Source organism: Oryzias latipes, chromosome 19 (assembly GCF_053564925.1).
Source record: "Oryzias latipes strain Hd-rR chromosome 19, Olatipes_Hd-rR_3.1".
In the NCBI taxonomy this organism is placed as follows: domain Eukaryota; kingdom Metazoa; phylum Chordata; class Actinopteri; order Beloniformes; family Adrianichthyidae; genus Oryzias; species Oryzias latipes.
This window is the reverse complement of record NC_136255.1, coordinates 8992517-9010131: the sequence shown is the minus strand read 5'-3', so window position 1 is coordinate 9010131 and position 17615 is coordinate 8992517. Positions and strand designations below refer to the sequence as shown.

General features: G+C 41.9%; 1 protein-coding gene across 2 annotated transcripts in view; it reads right to left on the bottom strand.

Annotated features, from left to right (window-relative positions):
• Nucleotides 1–17615, bottom strand: part of ryr2a (ryanodine receptor 2a (cardiac)) — a 310570-nt gene that overhangs the window by 109304 nt on the left and 183651 nt on the right. For both annotated transcript variants that reach the window (XM_023949560.2, XM_023949561.2), the window contains exons 67-80: nucleotides 16237–16297; nucleotides 15684–15922; nucleotides 15525–15606; nucleotides 15203–15333; nucleotides 9975–10102; nucleotides 7556–7748; nucleotides 6713–6795; nucleotides 6300–6457; nucleotides 6132–6219; nucleotides 5885–5977; nucleotides 5612–5782; nucleotides 5453–5512; nucleotides 5243–5377; nucleotides 927–1039 (exon numbers count right to left, since the gene is read on the bottom strand). In XM_023949560.2, coding sequence (XP_023805328.1) covers nucleotides 927–1039; nucleotides 5243–5377; nucleotides 5453–5512; nucleotides 5612–5782; nucleotides 5885–5977; nucleotides 6132–6219; nucleotides 6300–6457; nucleotides 6713–6795; nucleotides 7556–7748; nucleotides 9975–10102; nucleotides 15203–15333; nucleotides 15525–15606; nucleotides 15684–15922; nucleotides 16237–16297 — 1735 coding nt within the window. The remainder of the gene's footprint in view (nucleotides 1–926; nucleotides 1040–5242; nucleotides 5378–5452; nucleotides 5513–5611; nucleotides 5783–5884; nucleotides 5978–6131; nucleotides 6220–6299; nucleotides 6458–6712; nucleotides 6796–7555; nucleotides 7749–9974; nucleotides 10103–15202; nucleotides 15334–15524; nucleotides 15607–15683; nucleotides 15923–16236; nucleotides 16298–17615) is intronic.

Genomic DNA, 17615 nt, shown 5'->3' with positions numbered 1-17615 from the left:
TGTGGCAATAAAAGCTGGAAGTTGCAGCATTTCTTTTCTAAATGATGTAAAAGAAGTTAAGTTAGAAGATTTAAAAACTGTTTGATGAGTGTTCGTTGTAGTTTCAAGACGTTTAACAAGGAGGACTCATTGTGCGCTGAGACACTGTCACTTTCACCCAATGCATCATGGGAGATGTAGTGCAAACAGCCGCCGAACGCAAACAGGGTAGCTTCTCTGAGCTTTATTGTTTTGTTCACTTTTTCTACGGTCTGATACCGGATCCCGCAGAAAGCTACACCACTATAGACGAGCTTTAGCTGGTCTTTTTTGTTAGAACTGAGAGACTTTATGAGCAGAATCGGAACAAGGAAGTGAAGACTTTAACCACTTCTAATTGGTCAGACTGCTGACATGTGATTAAGCCCCAAGAATAATTGGCGGAACCAGTTAAAGGGGCGGAACTTTTCAGAAAACAGCTTTAGCTGCAGCTAAATAGCGGTACTGTCATTCTTATCAAAATGTCTTTAATAGAATCAAATAAACACAAAGAAAAAAGTATTTTACGATGTTTCATATTCCGAACTACTCTGTGTTTTATCAGAGCCTGTTTGGATTAACAAAGAGCTGATATCCTGGAGATGGTAAATGTTTTTAGAACAGTTAATAAGGGCAATTTCCCACGGCACACCTGACCATCTCCGGCACACTGGTTAAAAAAACACAGCACGAAGTAATCCAAGTAATCCAAAAAATGTAAGTAAATGGCCAAAAAAAATTGGAGAGATCTGACACTTTCAGTGTGAGCAGAAACAATTTGACTTCAACAGTCAAAATGACAGTAGATGCCAGAACAGTTTGCTTTTATGTTAAAGTAAAAAGATGTGCTAATTATCCAAACATATTTCCATACATAAGGACAGCAGAGACAGTGACACTGAACAAACCTGGGCAAGTTGTAGAGTGGCGCCATTCTGAAGCAGGCCACCACGGCTCTTTTCCTCTGCTTAGACAGAAGCTTATGCCACACTGCCTTCTTGCTGCGTTGGGGATGCTCCACCTGCACACACAGGCTGACACCTCAGCTGCTGAATGATCCCTGGGGCCTGTTTCACAAAGGAGGTTCAACCAACTCTGAGGTCAAACCTGAACTCTGAGTTGGTCAATCGAGAGATTGACAACTCTGAGTTTTCAGTTTCAGAGCAGCTGATCCGCGTTAGATCAATCAACTCTGAGTGGACTGATTCGGAGGTGAGCGTGCGCACCGCGTCTATAAGAAGCCATTATCAATGGAGCGCAGATATCACGAGTCACCATGGCAACCGTGAAAACAAAGAGGTCTGCGTATTTTTCGCCAGCTGAACTTGACGTGCTGCTGCAGAGTTGCAGTGAATATGAGAACATATTCCAGAAGAAAAGCAACACCGCTGCATCTGCAAAACAGAGACAGTTAGCGTGGAAAACATAGCTGCTCAAGTTAATGCCTAAGTTTGCATTTAAATCATTGTTATAAATATTGACTGTAATAACTTTTTAAATAGCGTAAGGTGTGAAATAAAAAATGGTGATATTTAGGTGTACTTTTGAAGTGTTATTCCTGGTGTAAATGCATGAAATGCTGCATAGTGTACAGAACCAATCTGGGGGAAAATGCATTTAACGTCGGTAATGTTTAGAGGACTTTTTTGTTAACCTTCCCCTCTAGCAAACGTTGGTCATTTTAATATTAATACATGCAATTGTGTTTTTAAAAGTGAACTTTTGTCTACTGTTGAACCTTTCGCTGCGCAAAGACTTCCTTCTTTTCTCTCGTCTTTCCGACCGTGCGTGGTCAAAAGCGCAGGGGAGATTTCCTTCAGGGCTGAAGGGAATTCTCCTTCGGGGTTCACTTCCCGTTGGAAACCCTCAACCTCCAGAGCGGAATAAGAATGACTCCAAAACAGTTATTCTGGGAATGACACCTTCTCCGTCCTCCTCATCCGTGCTCACCCCCCCCCCCCCCCATCTGCACCTGCAATCGCCCCTCCCCTTGTCTCTCGTGGATTGCACCCCGCTCAGCACACACACGCTGCAACACTACCCCTGTATTGATCAAGTGGTATAGGTTTATATGGGATTAAGAAAGTAAGCAGTGCTAGAAAATTGTGTTTCCAAAAAGTAATTGTTACATTAATCTAATTCAATGTCCCTGATTTCATTTTCATGTAGATGCAATCCTGCAGGAATTAAAAGAAACATGGCAGCAGCTAAAAATGAAGTATAAAAACATAATTCAATCAGGTCAAATGTGAGCATGTCATGGATGTAGGCTTTGTTGACAATATTTGACATATGAAACATCTACATAGCAAGACCTAATGTTGTTTTCATTTTGTATATGTAATTGACTGCAACGAAAAACGGTAACGCTCAAACAAAAACGTATGGGGAAATGACAAAACATCGAGTCGAGGTCTCAAAATCCTCGTACGACGTAAATGTAATTCTCTACGAATTAATGCAGCCTCCTCATCTATTGGGTCCTCCAAAAAAGGACAAGCCATTCTTGTCACTTAGATCGCGTGACGGAAATGTGGGCAATGAAGGTTGAAGCCAAATATAGTGCTTCGTCTTTAAAAAGGGGAGGGGACCGGCAAAAACTTCGAGTTTGGAGAATAAAACCTGCTCCCGACCAGGTTAGGTTCACAGCATAAGTAACCATGGATACTGACTCCGAGTAAAAGTTAACTCTCTTTCAGAAACGGGTTTGACTTACTCTGCTTTCTCTGGTTTGACAAACCTCCGATTCTGAAACGGAAAACCCAGGGTTTCCCTGATTTCCGGGTTTATGAACTCAGAGTTTACACTTAACCTCCTTTGTGAAACAGGCCCCAGGGGCCTGTTTCACAAAGGAGGTTCAACCAACTCTGAGGTCAAACCTGAACTCTGAGTTGGTCAATCGAGAGATTGACAACTCTGAGTTTTCAGTTTCAGAGCAGCTGATCCGCGTTAGATCAATCAACTCTGAGTGGACTGATTCGAAGGTGAGCGTGCGCACCGCGTCTATAAGAAGCCATTATCAATGGAGCGCAGATATCACGAGTCACCATGGCAACCGTGAAAACAAAGAGGTCTGCGTATTTTTCGCCAGCTGAACTTGACGTGCTGCTGCAGAGTTGCAGTGAATATGAGAACATATTCCAGAAGAAAAGCAACACCGCTGCATCTGCAAAACAGAGACAGTTAGCGTGGAAAACATAGCTGCTCAAGTTAATGCCTAAGTTTGCATTCAAATCATTGTTATAAATATTGACTGTAATAACTTTTTAAATAGCGTAAGGTGTGAAATAAAAAATGGTGATATTTAGGTGTACTTTTGAAGTGTTATTCCTGGTGTAAATGCATGAAATGCTGCATAGTGTACAGAACCAATCTGGGGGAAAATGCATTTAACGTCGGTAATGTTTAGAGGACTTTTTTGTTAACCTTCCCCTCTTGCAAACGTTGGTCATTTTAATATTAATACATGCAATTGTGTTTTTAAAAGTGAACTTTTGTCTACTGTTGAACCTTTCGCTGCGCAAAGACTTCCTTCTTTTCTCTCGTCTTTCCGACCGTGCGTGGTCAAAAGCGCAGGGGAGATTTCCTTCAGGGCTGAAGGGAATTCTCCTTCGGGGTTCACTTCCCGTTGGAAACCCTCAACCTCCAGAGCGGAATAAGAATGACTCCAAAACAGTTATTCTGGGAATGACACCTTCTCCGTCCTCCTCATCCGTGCTCACCCCCCCCCCCCCCCATCTGCACCTGCAATCGCCCCTCCCCTTGTCTCTCGTGGATTGCACCCCGCTCAGCACACACACGCTGCAACACTACCCCTGTATTGATCAAGTGGTATAGGTTTATATGGGATTAAGAAAGTAAGCAGTGCTAGAAAATTGTGTTTCCAAAAAGTAATTGTTACATTAATCTAATTCAATGTCCCTGATTTCATTTTCATGTAGATGCAATCCTGCAGGAATTAAAAGAAACATGGCAGCAGCTAAAAATGAAGTATAAAAACATAATTCAATCAGGTCAAATGTGAGCATGTCATGGATGTAGGCTTTGTTGACAATATTTGACATATGAAACATCTACATAGCAAGACCTAATGTTGTTTTCATTGTATATATGTAATTGACTGCAACGTAAAACGGTAACGCTCAAACAAAAACGTATGGGGAAATGACAAAACATCGAGTCGAGGTCTCAAAATCCTCGTACGACGTAAATGTAATTCTCTACGAATTAATGCAGCCTCCTCGTCTATTGGGTCCTCCAAAAAAGGACAAGCCATTCTTGTCACTTAGATCGCGTGACGGAAATGTGGGCAATGAAGGTTGAAGCGAAATATAGTGCTTCGTCTTTAAAAAGGGGAGGGGACCGGCAAAAACTTCGAGTTTGGAGAATAAAACCTGCTCCCGACCAGGTTAGGTTCACAGCATAAGTAACCATGGATACTGACTCCGAGTAAAAGTTAACTCTCTTTCAGAAACGGGTTTGACTTACTCTGCTTTCTCTGGTTTGACAAACCTCCGATTCTGAAACGGAAAACCCAGGGTTTCCCTGATTTCCGGGTTTATGAACTCAGAGTTTACACTTAACCTCCTTTGTGAAACAGGCCCCAGGTCTTATGTTTTTATTTACGCTTTGTGTCTGTGTGAATTTTCTCGATTCACCTTTGCTGCTGAATATGCCGTTTGCAGAGCTGATTGAGAGCTTCCTACTCCACCAGTCACTAGGCTGGAAAAAGCTCCCAGACACCGCTGCTCCAGTGGTGGCTGAATTCCTGGGTGGAATCAGTTTCTCAGCCTGCCCCTGCTGTCTGCGCCGGCTTAGAAACTCGTTGAAGCCATGTGCTTTTTATGATCTAGTAGATTTTCATCCCTTTTGTTTTACCTGTTTCATTTGATCCTGTGGTTTAGTTCTTGTTTAGCTTTTTTTTTTCTAGCTGTCATTTGATAACTTACCGTTTTTGTGTTTTGGGGGTTGTATTTCTGTTAATATTTTACTGCTGAAAATCCCGAGAATTTATGTTAATTAGACACTGTTTTGTCCCTCATTTGTGTTTTTATCTCCACCAGTCACCCTAATAAAAGGCTGTCCTGCCATTGTCAACTCTCCCAATTTCTAAAGTCTTAATTTTACCTGTTTTTGCCCGTTACCCAGGATCAGGGACGTAACAGGAGGCGTCATAAACTTGTTTCAGAAGGAGCATGAAGACAGGAGCTTCCTGTAGACACACCTGATCCAGGTGGAAGAGAACATGAGCGATGACCAGGACTCTCTCCACAGTCTTTTCTGGGTCAGAGGTGTGTTCTTGGTGGTGGGGGAGGTCCCTGTACAATGCCATTTGCCAGCGGATAGCTGGATCCTCCAGCTGCATGCACATGTCATTGTTAAAAAAAATTACATGAGTGTGTCAACTTTTCCAGATTCTTGAAGCAGCGCTCACCTTCCCCTGCAGGTGCAGATTGTTCCTCAAGGTTTCTCTGACTTCTTCCTCTGTGTCTTTCTAAAGATGCAACAAAAATAGCAGCTCCACCACTTGCTTGTGCATAGATACTCCAGTAAATGAGTTTGTTTATGTGTGTTCTAACTCTGGTTCACTGACCTGAGAGAAGCGGCTCTTAGCTAGCGAGATGAGGTCCTGCTCTCCAGGAGCACAGGTGTTCAGGCCCACAGGTAGCAGACGCTTCAAGGTGGCAACAATCAGACTCGTCTGCATTGAGTATCTGTCTCCCTTCCTCTTCATCTTCTTCCTCTCCTGGTCTGAAACTATCCCCTGAGGTAGACAAACATGTACACATATAGATATTTAGTAACCATTTTCTTTGGAAAATGTTTGCTCATCCATATTCATCAAACTCGTGTCCTACTGCCATACCTTTGACATCTTGCACTTTGTGTCAGATATCAGGAAGGACATGTTGTTGATTTCATTCTGGACCACAAAGTTCTGTTCTTCTCTTTTGAAGTTCTGTGGAAATAAAATATGTTCACAATCAACCATTCTAGACTTTATCAGTCCACCATTCTGAAAACATTAAACTCTCTGATCCAACAAACCCAAACTATCATATGTCTGTGTTTCTTCTGGACTTAAGAAGGTTCAGGTCTGAGACTAAACTTACATGAGACTTGGCCCAAAAGATGAAGACCTCTGCCACCATTCCAAACAGCTCTTCTGCATCCGGGTTGGACTCCTTCAACCACCGGGCCCTACAGAAAGCATGAGACCCTTACATGGCATGCAGTCTGCACCCATGCAGGAATGGGTGAAGGAAAAGGGGTGTTCATACCTGTTATAATCCACAAACCGGATGAGAAGTGGGTAGAAGGCATACAGGTCTCTGACCAAAACGGTAAACTGGTCCATGATGAGCAGCTCTCTTTCGGACATCTCGCCCCTCCCTTCAGCCCTGCTGTGCTCCTCATCCATCAACACAACTGCTGCTTTCTGCATACACAATAGGTTCATGACCCCAAGGGTTTCAGCTGAGTTGTTTTAGTTCCATCGTATGTTATTTCTGTTGATTTATCATATTCAGTCATGAAACACTCAGACGGATTGATCTCCTTTTATCATTCTTCAATTCCCAGGAGAAAAGACAACAGTTGTGGTATAAGAAATAGATCAATCCTGATTAGTCTAATACCAATTTACCAAGTTGTTTTGTCTGACACCTAAGCACCAAATTATTGAAAAACTCACTTTCTTGAGTTTTTCCATCAGAGGTAGGAAGTGGGTCCGGAGCAGCTGAGGTTTGGCTTTGCTAATGATGGGCTGTGAGAAGACTGAGAGCAGATACACACATGTAGTCAGTACACACCTAAATAACAAAGATCCAGCTACTGCTAGATAACGAAGCATAAGGTCAAAAAATATGTTTAAAGCTATGTTTGACAACACATGTTCAAGTGACCACTTTCAATGAAAAGTCCATGTAAACATGCATACATACATTTCTACAACAGGGCTTTATGTACAAAACGCAAATTAAAAGTTAAAACCAGGTTGAACTTTGACCAATCAGGGACTCTGCTTTGGTGGTGACGTATGGATGGCGTACCATTTAATTCACGGAAGTGCCAACCATTTGAAAATTTTGAATAACAACAATTGAATAATTGTGGTTTTGTGCCCAGCTGGAATTATGTGACACCAAGTCTTTCATACACCTTAATAGAGCTGTGAAAGAAAAAACCTGGAGCAATATTTACACGATTTGCACCACTTCAACATTTCCCACCAAACCTCTTCGTCCAACTGTGGTGGACATGAGCTAGTATAGGGTAGAATCAGTCCAGTGTGAACGCTAATGCTTTTGGTGCATTCTTGAACACATGTCACATGCCTGATATGAACGTAGCATTAGAGCAGCACTCTGTTTCAGCTCAGATGATGACCTTCTCCTCTTCTTAGCTTAAGTTCAAATCATACTCACAGCTCATACGATCTGGGTCAGAAAGACCTTGTTTTGGTGGAATATACATGGTTCCACATAAAGCTCCATAGAGGTGGTCCTTTGACCTCCCACAACAGGAGTGTCTTTACCTGCCAGCCTCTTCATCCAGGCGCCTTCGTCAATTCCCAAATTGTTGTAGATTATCTTTAGAATGTTTCCCAGCAGAGTGTTCATGTGTTCAGAAGTAACACAGGAACAGCAAGTGTCTGCCTTCCCCGGGTTGTTTTCTGGTCCGTGCTCCCACCAATGAGACATATAGCTGCACAGCATCGGCAGCACCACCTGCAGACAACAGGAACACCACCGATCTGTCAGTGTAAGGTTTCACACAAGAACATGAATGCAGATGATACAGTACCAAGTTCAGAAGGACTTTCACTGACTAAAGCTGGAAGAGGACTTTGGTAATGTCTAAAGTTACAGTTGGAGTAAATGATTGGAAAAAATAAACCAAACAGAAGATAAACAGTCTGGTTCACAGGATTGATCATTTAAGAAACAGCAGAGCTTTCCAACACTCTAGAGTGCAGTGCTTCTTTGGTTTCTTTTACAACACTTAAGCTGCTTTAAGTTCTGTGTCTAATGCCCAGTTAATACTTCATCGATCAGCCATCACATCAATCATATTGTGTCCTTATCACAATTGTGCAGTTTAGTTTATAATAAGGTTGAACGGTTTCACCTCTATCTGTCTGCTAAAACTGCGCCGACCTTCTGAGTGGCTTTTTCAAGCTTGACGTGATTGTCTCCAGCATTTCAGTGGTTTGGTATTTGTTACTGTGTCTCTATTCCCGCTGTGTATACTTAGAATTATTCCTGACACAATTCCTGTATTTTCAAGATAGAGGGAGACCCAGATAGGCAGCACGAAGGACCTTGCCTGAAGATCCACACTGGATTTTAGCTGGATTTTGCACGTGATACTCCTACACCCAACCAACTGAGCTATTCAGCAGAATTATAATGCCAAATAGGAAGGGTTAGACTTTGCTTCTACCCAGAGGAATTTGACATAAACATTTGGAATATAAACAGGAATATAAATTGCTTTCAGTTGGACATTTCTTGATGAAGTGTTGCAGAAATGACATCAACTGGTAATACATCTATGCAGACTTGTGGCCTCCTGGATCACCACTTCTTCCTGACATTTTCTTCTTCATGGCAAAAACGTCTTTCAGATTTTTCCATCTTGCTTTCAAGTTACTGGCTGTCTTTCCAGCAACATGGTCATTTTTTTCCAACTGTTGTCAGCTCTCTCTGCGTCTCTGTATTCCCGCATGGAAGTATCATAGAGGTTACAGTATTTCATAACTTCTTCAATAAAGTTTTCATCATCTGCAGTGCTGAAAAGGCAACATTTTCTAGATCGAGTTTGCTCCACCATCGCATATGCTAATCACTCAAAATAAATATGGGATTAATGGGGCGATATGGACACAATTATACTACTGGCAATAAATTCCTATCGTAGATGATGTCATCAGCTTGTGTCATATTTCATACACATTTGGGGCGATTCAGGCCTGACAACCAATGCGACCACAGACCAATGCAGTATAAACAAGGCATTAAGGTTTTTTAGTGGCATCATTGGTTCTTTAACAGTTTTTTGGTGGCATCTGGAGCATTTTATTTTCTTTTTTTGTTAAACCTCCTGCAATTCTTCATTTGAACCTAGAGAGATTCTTCTATTGCCCTTTACACAGTTCTTTGGTTTCATCTCCAGTGGTTTTCCTGTTAAACCTATAACAGATCTAAATAATTCAGTCAGATTCCACCACTAGTGGTTTTTTACAATGGATTTTCCCCTTAACTATGAGGTTATTTGAGTGAGACAAGGAACCCAAGCCATTTTAAACCAGCATCAACTATTAAGAAACTGTGATCTCCAACCCTGGTCCTGCAGCGGTCTTTGTCCTGAAAGTTTTTAAGCAAACCCTGCCCAAATAGCTGCAGAATACCCTGGTTTAGGTGCTTTTTGAGGGAATGTGAATTGCTTCCCTACCCCTGCAGCTTCTCCCTATTGCTCCAATTGCAAAAGTATTTGAAACTATAGCAGTGTCTGACAGTGTTTTTTAAAAGAAAGCCATGGAAACTTAAGGCTGGCAATCTCTCCACCGGGAGGGAGGAGAAACATATTTCTTCATGTGGGTGTGCTCTGAAGCACAGATGTTTTTTACCTTTAAATGCAAGTATTGCGTTTTTGTTTTTGCATAACTTTTTAAAGTTATAAAACCAAAGTTGTTGTGAATTTTCCAAGCACTGGCAGCTGTATGCTAACATAGATGACTGCCGACTATTGATGACGCAATCAAGCGGTAGTAACATCTAAATCGGAAGACACTTTTTTCCATATCTCCCCTTGGAGGGATACATGAAGGTATAGTGAGAAGCACCTGACTTATTCACAAGAAATCTAAGTAAGGGTGGCTGACAAACAAGCCGGGCATGAACTCTCAAGAACCAGGGTTGGAGACTATTGGTGTCAATGAATAAACTGTTCACCTCCATGACATGAGGCATCTGTGTGTATTTCACACCAGACTCTGCAAGTTCCATAATCTCTTCCAAAGACTTATGCAGGTTCGGGACTAAAGGACAGATGTCTCCCACTGGCCCCACGAGGCCTAAAGCTAAAACGAAAAAGGACAGAAGTTAGTACAGGCTGGATGCACGTTATGTGTAACAACATATCTGAGTTTGTGTTCCTGACCTGGAGCCTCATTTCTAAAGATTTTTATGCACCAAACTTGATATGTATGTGGATAAAAAGAACAGAAAAAGATGCACTTATTTGCACTTATGTCCATCCTGACGTTTAAGCATGATACACTAATCACAGATTACACCATCACAGATTTACAGATATTAAAAGCTATTAAACTATTATTAATTAATACTGCAATCATAATACTTTTATTAAATATCAATAAAGAAATTTTGCTCACCCCTTTACCCCTCAACAAAATACATTCCAACACACACATACATCCACACACCAAACACATAAAGTATAAAGCATATTTCCTGGGGGGGGAAACCAGACCATCAGAAGTACTGTAGTGGCCATGGCCCATGGGGGCTGGCTTCCTGGGCCCAGCGGCCCTCTCCACGCAGTGAGAGTGATCCATGAGTTCTCTGGCAAGTCCACGAGCTGTGGATCACATCACATTTGAGCCTGGGGGTGCCCCGCAAGAGGTGGTGGGTGGTTGCCTGGAGGGTGGGGCAGATATCTCTTAGAGGGCCCTGGCTTGTGCCTGGGGTTGTGGTGGGGGTATACTCATGGCCCCTGGGTGGTGGGGGGCTGCTTGTCTGGAGTTGGTGGGGGCTCTCCGGAGGTGGGGCCCTGTGCCATTCTTCTGGCTGGGCTATAGTTTGCACTCTCTGTGCCCCCCTGCTCTTTGGCATTAGGGGCCCGTGTGGCGGTCCTCCAGGCCCTGGTCTGGGCACCCAACGAACGGACATCCTCTATCTGCTAAACCACACTGGCATTGGGGGTGGGGGTGGGGGGGGGTCTGCCACTCCTGCTTTGGCAGGGGTCTTTGTCTTTACCGGACACTCTCCCTCTTTTTACATTACATCATTCACCACAGTAGAACATAAAAGTCCACCTATGCAAAAGATTTTACCTCGCCTTTGCACAAAAAGTATGCGTGGGTTTGGACAGGTTTGGACACACCTATTCTTTCAAATGAATGGGAAGGTCTGTCCAAACTTTTGGTCTGTACTGTAAGTATGTGCATGTTAGATGTAGTTGTATTGTGAAATGTAGCCACGAGGGGGGCAGGGTCTCATTGTGTGAGTTCCGAGCCTGGATAAATACAGAGGGTTGCTTCGGGAAGGGCATCCAATGTAAAATCTTTGCCAAACCAAAAAAACAAACAAGACCTTTGACACCCATACCAGATCGGTCCTGGCCTGGGTAACAATGACCGCCATCAATGCTGTTCACTGAAGCGTGCCGGTGGAAATTGGACTGCTGTTGGTCAAAGAAGGGGAGGAGGAAGGTGCATTTGTAAGAAGAGAGAGAAGAGTAAGGTCATGAGAGTAGGGAATTTGATTGTTGGAACTATGAAAATGTAGACATAGTTGACATGATGCAGTGGTGGAAGGTAGACATACTGTGTGTCCAGGAGACCAGGTGGAAAGGTAGCAAAGCCAGAAGCTGAGGAACAGAGTTCAAGTTGTTTTGTCATAGTAGAGATGGGAAGAGAAATTGAGTAGGAGTTATCTTTAAAGAGGAGTTTATTAGGAATGTTGTGGAGGTAAAAAGATTGTCAGATAGAGTTATGAGTCTGAAGATAGAAATTGAATGTGTGATGATTACTGTTATTAGTTGGTATCCACTTCACATCCTACCTGTGCTGCATACTAACTACTGTTATAAGTTGGTATGCAGCACAGGTAGGATGTGAAGTGGAGGTGAAGGAGAAATTCTGTTTGTATCTTGATGTAGTGATGATTAGGATCCATAGAAGTAAGAGAGTTCTCGTTAGTGTGGATTTAGATGGACATATTGGTGCAGTAAACATGAGTGATGAGGAGGCAATGGACAAGTTTGGTATCCAGGAGAGGAACATTGGACAAATGGTGGTTGATTTAGCACAAAAAGATGGAAATGGCTGTAACAGATACATTCTTTGAGAAAAGGCAGGAACATAGGATGACCTAAAAGAGTGGAGGTAGAAGCACACAGATAGACTCCATCTTTTGTAGACGGTGTAATCTGAAGATCAGTGACAGCAAAATAGTGGTAGGTGAGAGTGTTTCCAGACAGCATAGGATGGTGGTGTGTAGGATGACTCTGATGAGGTAGAAGATGAAGAAAGAAAGGGCAAAGGCAGAGAAGAGGACACACTGCTGGAATCTGTACAACGTGAGAATGTTGCATGACTTTTAAATAGCAGTTGAAACAGGCTCTGGGTGGTCACAAAATACCCCCAGCTTACTGGAAAAATACAGTTAATGTGATCAGGGAGGCAGGTAGGGGTGTACTTGGTTTGTCATCAGGAAAGAAAGGACTGAGGAGGTGCATGAGTGTATACAGAATAAGATGCTACCTAAGAAGCAGGAAACTGAGAGGAATGAGGAGAGTACACAGGAGTACAGGGAGATGCAGGGTAAGGTGAAAGTTGAGGTGTCAAAGGCCAAACAAGGAGCTTATGATGAATTGTATGCTAGGTTGGCTAGTATAGAGAAAGAGACTGACCCATCAAGGCAGAGAGACCTAGATGGGAATGACATGCAGCAGGTTAGGGTGATTAAGGATAGGGATGGAATGATTTGACAGTTGTTAGTAGTGTAATGGAAAGATGGAAAGAATACTTTCAAGAGCTGATGAATGAAGTAAATTAGAGAGAACAAAAAACACAGGAGGTGACTGTTGTGGAGCAGGAAGTAACATAGACTAGTAAGGGTTAAGTGAGGGGGCATTGGAGAGGATGAAGAGTGGAGAGGCACTTGGTCCTGATGATATTTCTATGAGGTTATGGAAATGTCTAGGAGAGATGGCAGTAGAGTTTTTGACTGGGCTGTTCAACAGGATTTTAGGTGTTGAAAAGATGCCTGAGGAATGGAGGAAAAGTGTGCTTTACATGTGTGTGTTTGTATGCATAAGTATGTGCGTGTGGGCTGTAGTTGTATTGTGTTCATGATGACATGACCGCATGTGAAGATTTTTGGAGACAACAGATATGTTTGTTACATCTTAGTGTGTGTGGACAGGCCCCGCCCCTTTTGACTAACATCCACAACTGACAGTAATGATGATAAACTTCCAGCAACTTTATGATTTATGCTTTATGATTCCCCCTCATTTCCTTCTTTAATTATCCTCCAATGTCCTTAATTATGTTGAATTTATACATTTCATAGCATATCATATCATAAAAAAGGTTTTTAATTTCATATTTGTATTAACTAGACTCAACTCAGACAGATCTTGACTCCTCCCTTACAGTCTGGGCTCATCCGTAGCGTTAGCTACTTGGGAATTCTTTTGAAAACAATGAAGGAGGAAAAGGTTTTTTGAAACCGCAAACTGAAACTTAGCCTTCTGAATAAAAACACTTTTGTTTAAGAAGCCAAAATTTATTTCTTACCTATGCGAGATGGAACCCACACTCCTCCCATAAGGCTATTGTGGCCGCAAAAGGTATATAAACATAATCAGTAGATATAAATTTTAGCCTTAAATACAAAAGGGGTTTGTACAAATATACACCTTGTGTGTCAGAAGATTCCTAATCCCCTATTGTAGCAGTAAAATCTATCCAACACAAGAGACCTTCAGCTTTCATTTGTTTGCTCAGCTGGTGGACAGAACAGGTGGACAGAATGGGTCAAAAAATGAAAGAAATTTAAATCGTTTTGTCCTATATTGTGATCCAAAAAAAGTAGATAAGATCAAATGGCTAGTGTTTCTCTTTCCACAATATCTTGTAGTGTAAACTGTGTTTCCATAAAATTTTGCAAATATGACTGACCCCTCCACCCCAAGAGTGTGTGAACTTTTGGATTTAAATGTATGAAATCCACACAGATTAGAAATGAGGTCCCAGGTCCACTGATCCTGAGCTTCAACAGAACCACAGGCTTTCTAGGTGAAAGACTTGCTCAGTTTTAACAGCTAAATAATGGTGGTTTAATCAGTTTCAGGACTCTTTAAGCCCGAGGAAGACTTCCAGACTTCTGTCAGCAGACTGTGTGCCATCCGTCTTCTCACACACAACTTTTACTCGGATGAAAATATGGAGGGGGGAAAAACAATTTCTGGTGTAATAAGGGCATATTGACACCTAAATTGGAATTAAATGTAAATGTTATGGCCTCTGTGAGCTTTTAGATCCTTGAGAAACACTGGTTATCTGGTTTAGTGACTTTGTCTGAGTAACAACTACTGACTTAATTTTCAGGTGGAGAATAAACAAGGTTAAATAAGGTTCAATCAACATTATTTTCAGACACTTTCAGCTGTTCGTTGTTATTTCACCATTTCAATCTAAACTAGAATTCATTACAAAAGGCTATGATTTGAATATGTCATGCCATGCTTTTGTGTAATGAGGATGAACTTAGTGTGTTTCATGATTCTGAGGAACTCTGCGGCTGTTCTTTTTTCTCTGAACAGAGATGGTGGTTTTCAGAATCACCTGTATGCTTTTGAGACCGCTTCACTACAGCATGAGTGTGGCAGACACATCCCAGATGACAGCTAAACAACTATAGTCCCTGAGGAGCACAATAAGGCACAGCTGCATTGCTGGGATTCCTCTAAGTTTATGACTAATCTGTTCTGTCCCACCTCTTCATCACCTATTACAGACACTAGTGGGACAGACACTAATTCTTTCATAGTTACTAATATCTGGATAAAAGCTCATGAATTTTCTGAAAAGTCAAGAAGAAAACGGTAGAGGCAGAATGTGTGACTCCATCTGTGTTCAGCTGCTCCAGCGAGTAGCTGGAGGCTGACTCAGATTACCTTGGGAACCATGTCTAGGTCACTCAGGGGATGCAGCTGCTGCCCAATGGCCAAAACACCTGACTTGGCTTCAAGTCAGGTGTGCCCTGACTTGGCTTCAAGTGGAAGCCAAGTCAGGGCTCACCTTTCCATACCAGACAGTCGAACCGGATACTGGCCAAAGCATGGCCGGCTGGTACAGTTAGAACTGAGGAAGCCTTTGATTCTTAGCATTCATTTGGAGTTTTCTCATTTTCCTCAAGACTCAGACCTGCTCTGTCACTGCTGCCTTTGCTGTTGTAGACGGAAAAGCTGTTGAACTTGTTAATGTGAGGCTCCAAGAAAGCGACGGGGAAAGCTGCTGAGAAGGCAGCCAGGCACTTCCCTAATGCTGGTCGCTGCCTGGAGAGGAGACAGGACAAAAAAAACTCTTGGTTTATTTTCAAAGAAAAAAATAAGGTTAGAAGTTAAAACAGTGATATTTTGAACTCAGGAGGGAAATGTGGTGGAAAGCCACTGAAAACGGCGGTGAGATAAGAACGTTGACAGGTGTGAAGCTGTGAGGCATCAGAGACTATATGGGTTGAAGGTACCTCTCCACAAAGATGCTTTTGTTGGTTCCCAGGAAGTAGAGGCTGTTCAGGATTCTGTAGCAGGAGACCTGGATATCATCCACTGCAGCAACGCAAAGGCAGAAGTCAGAAACCCAACTTTACCTTACATAGGCACAACAACTCCTCCCCCCAACTCACACATGAGGTCTTCTCCGAACATGTTCTGTCCAATGTGCTCAAAAAGTGAGGAGAGCACAGGCAACAAGGCAAAAATGGTGTAGTTGATGATCTGGGTGACGCCCCGTGGCTGCTCTCTATTGTGAGTGAACTGACCCAGTTTCAGGTTCTCCTGGGTCTTCTCCAAGTCCTCAGCCACACTGGTGAAGAACGACCGCAAAGCCGCTTTCACCAACTCAAGACCAGTCTTCATCACCGTCCTGGTGGAGACTCTTGTTAGTATCTCAACAAAGATAAGTCAAGTTACAGCGGAAAAACTGTTCTGATACAGGATTAAAAAAAGAGCAGAAGCAACAGACAGGTTAAAATACCTTCAGAAACTTCCAGCTTTACTTATCAAGTATTTTCCTGATAACATGTATTGCTTTTTTTAAAGCTTCTTTGGAAAAACTGCATTGTTTTATAGCTCATTTTAAAAATATATACAACTAAACAAGATTCTTTCTGGGGGGAAATATTCTACTTGTCTGTATCTGCCTCCTGAAAACTGTCTGGGTTAAATATAAGACCATACCTGGCATCAAGGCTTTGTCCCAGGATCTGCAGGCAGTTGACAATGGATGTTGCATTGTTCCCTGGAGAGAATAAAAAAGTGACTTAAAACTCATCAAAACTAAAATGTTCGGGCCTCTGAAACCAAGGCTTCTGTTGCTCTGCTAAAAGAACTGGAATATTTGGAATCAAAATGATATTTCTGACCATTTTTATGCCTTTTTAAGTACAACTGTAAACTTTTAGATCATATTAAAATATCTCGGGTGAAGCGTCATAATGATGACAGATACTGGGGAAAGAAAATAGTAAAACAATAAAAATATTGCTATTTATATTTAAAATGTTCGGTTTGTTTTATATGTCTGTCTTTAACAGCAGCATTTTTAGTTTGCAGAGGTGGAACACTTTCCCCAGGAGAAGATGATAAATGTGGTGCATATATTCACTGATAAAGGTATAACCAGAGCTGATTCTTTCGTACTTATTGTATGCTGCAAATATGTATTTGAAAGTGATTGTATCATTCTATGGGGTGGGTTAGTCAGCCAAAGTTACCTGGAAGTTTGGTACAAAAGAACCAAACAGGTCCCACTGTATCCCAGTTCACAAGAGTTGATGGATGTCTGTTCATAATCTACTCAACTTTCCCTGATGTGTATGAAATTTTTATAGAAGCGTGAAGACTGTTTTTTTTTTTTTTTGGCAGTCACCAGTTTGATAGGCTCTGATGGTTTAAATGGAGTGACACCCCACTCCCATAACCCACAAGCCCACCTGCTGCCTCCATTCATCTGAATTTATCAAAGGGGTTCCACCAACAACAGACCATCTCGAGAGTTTATGTGTTCAGATTATAACTCACCCCTTGGGGGAGCAGTGAACTGCAATCACAGCAGCACTCAAGAGCCATTCGGTGGTTAACCAAGCACTCCAACCTCTTATGCTGAGTGTCAAGCAGGGAGGTATTGGATCCCATTTTTAAGAGTCTTTGGTATGACCTGATGGCAGTGAGCTCATAGAAGCCTTAACCCGCATTCATTTCCAACGAAAAGCATATGTAAATGTGTATTTTGGGCTTACACATTCAAAAGTCTTGCTACGCAGGTTTCTATGACACAAATGCAAAACAATGACACAGTTAGGTTACATTTACTTCATTAAATATATTGATCATTAACTAAAGTTATGTTGAACTTGATTTATTGCTTGAAAAAGAGTAGGAAGAAGCAAGTTTATACAATCCAACCCCTACTAATTCCTAATTCCTTTAATAGTTTTAGATAGTTTTCATAATCAGGTTCTGACCAGATATATTCTTTTCAAGCTACAAAATCAAGTGCATGTTAATGATTGATTATCTTTAGAAAACATTCATTCATGATTTCAGTAAACAGTAAC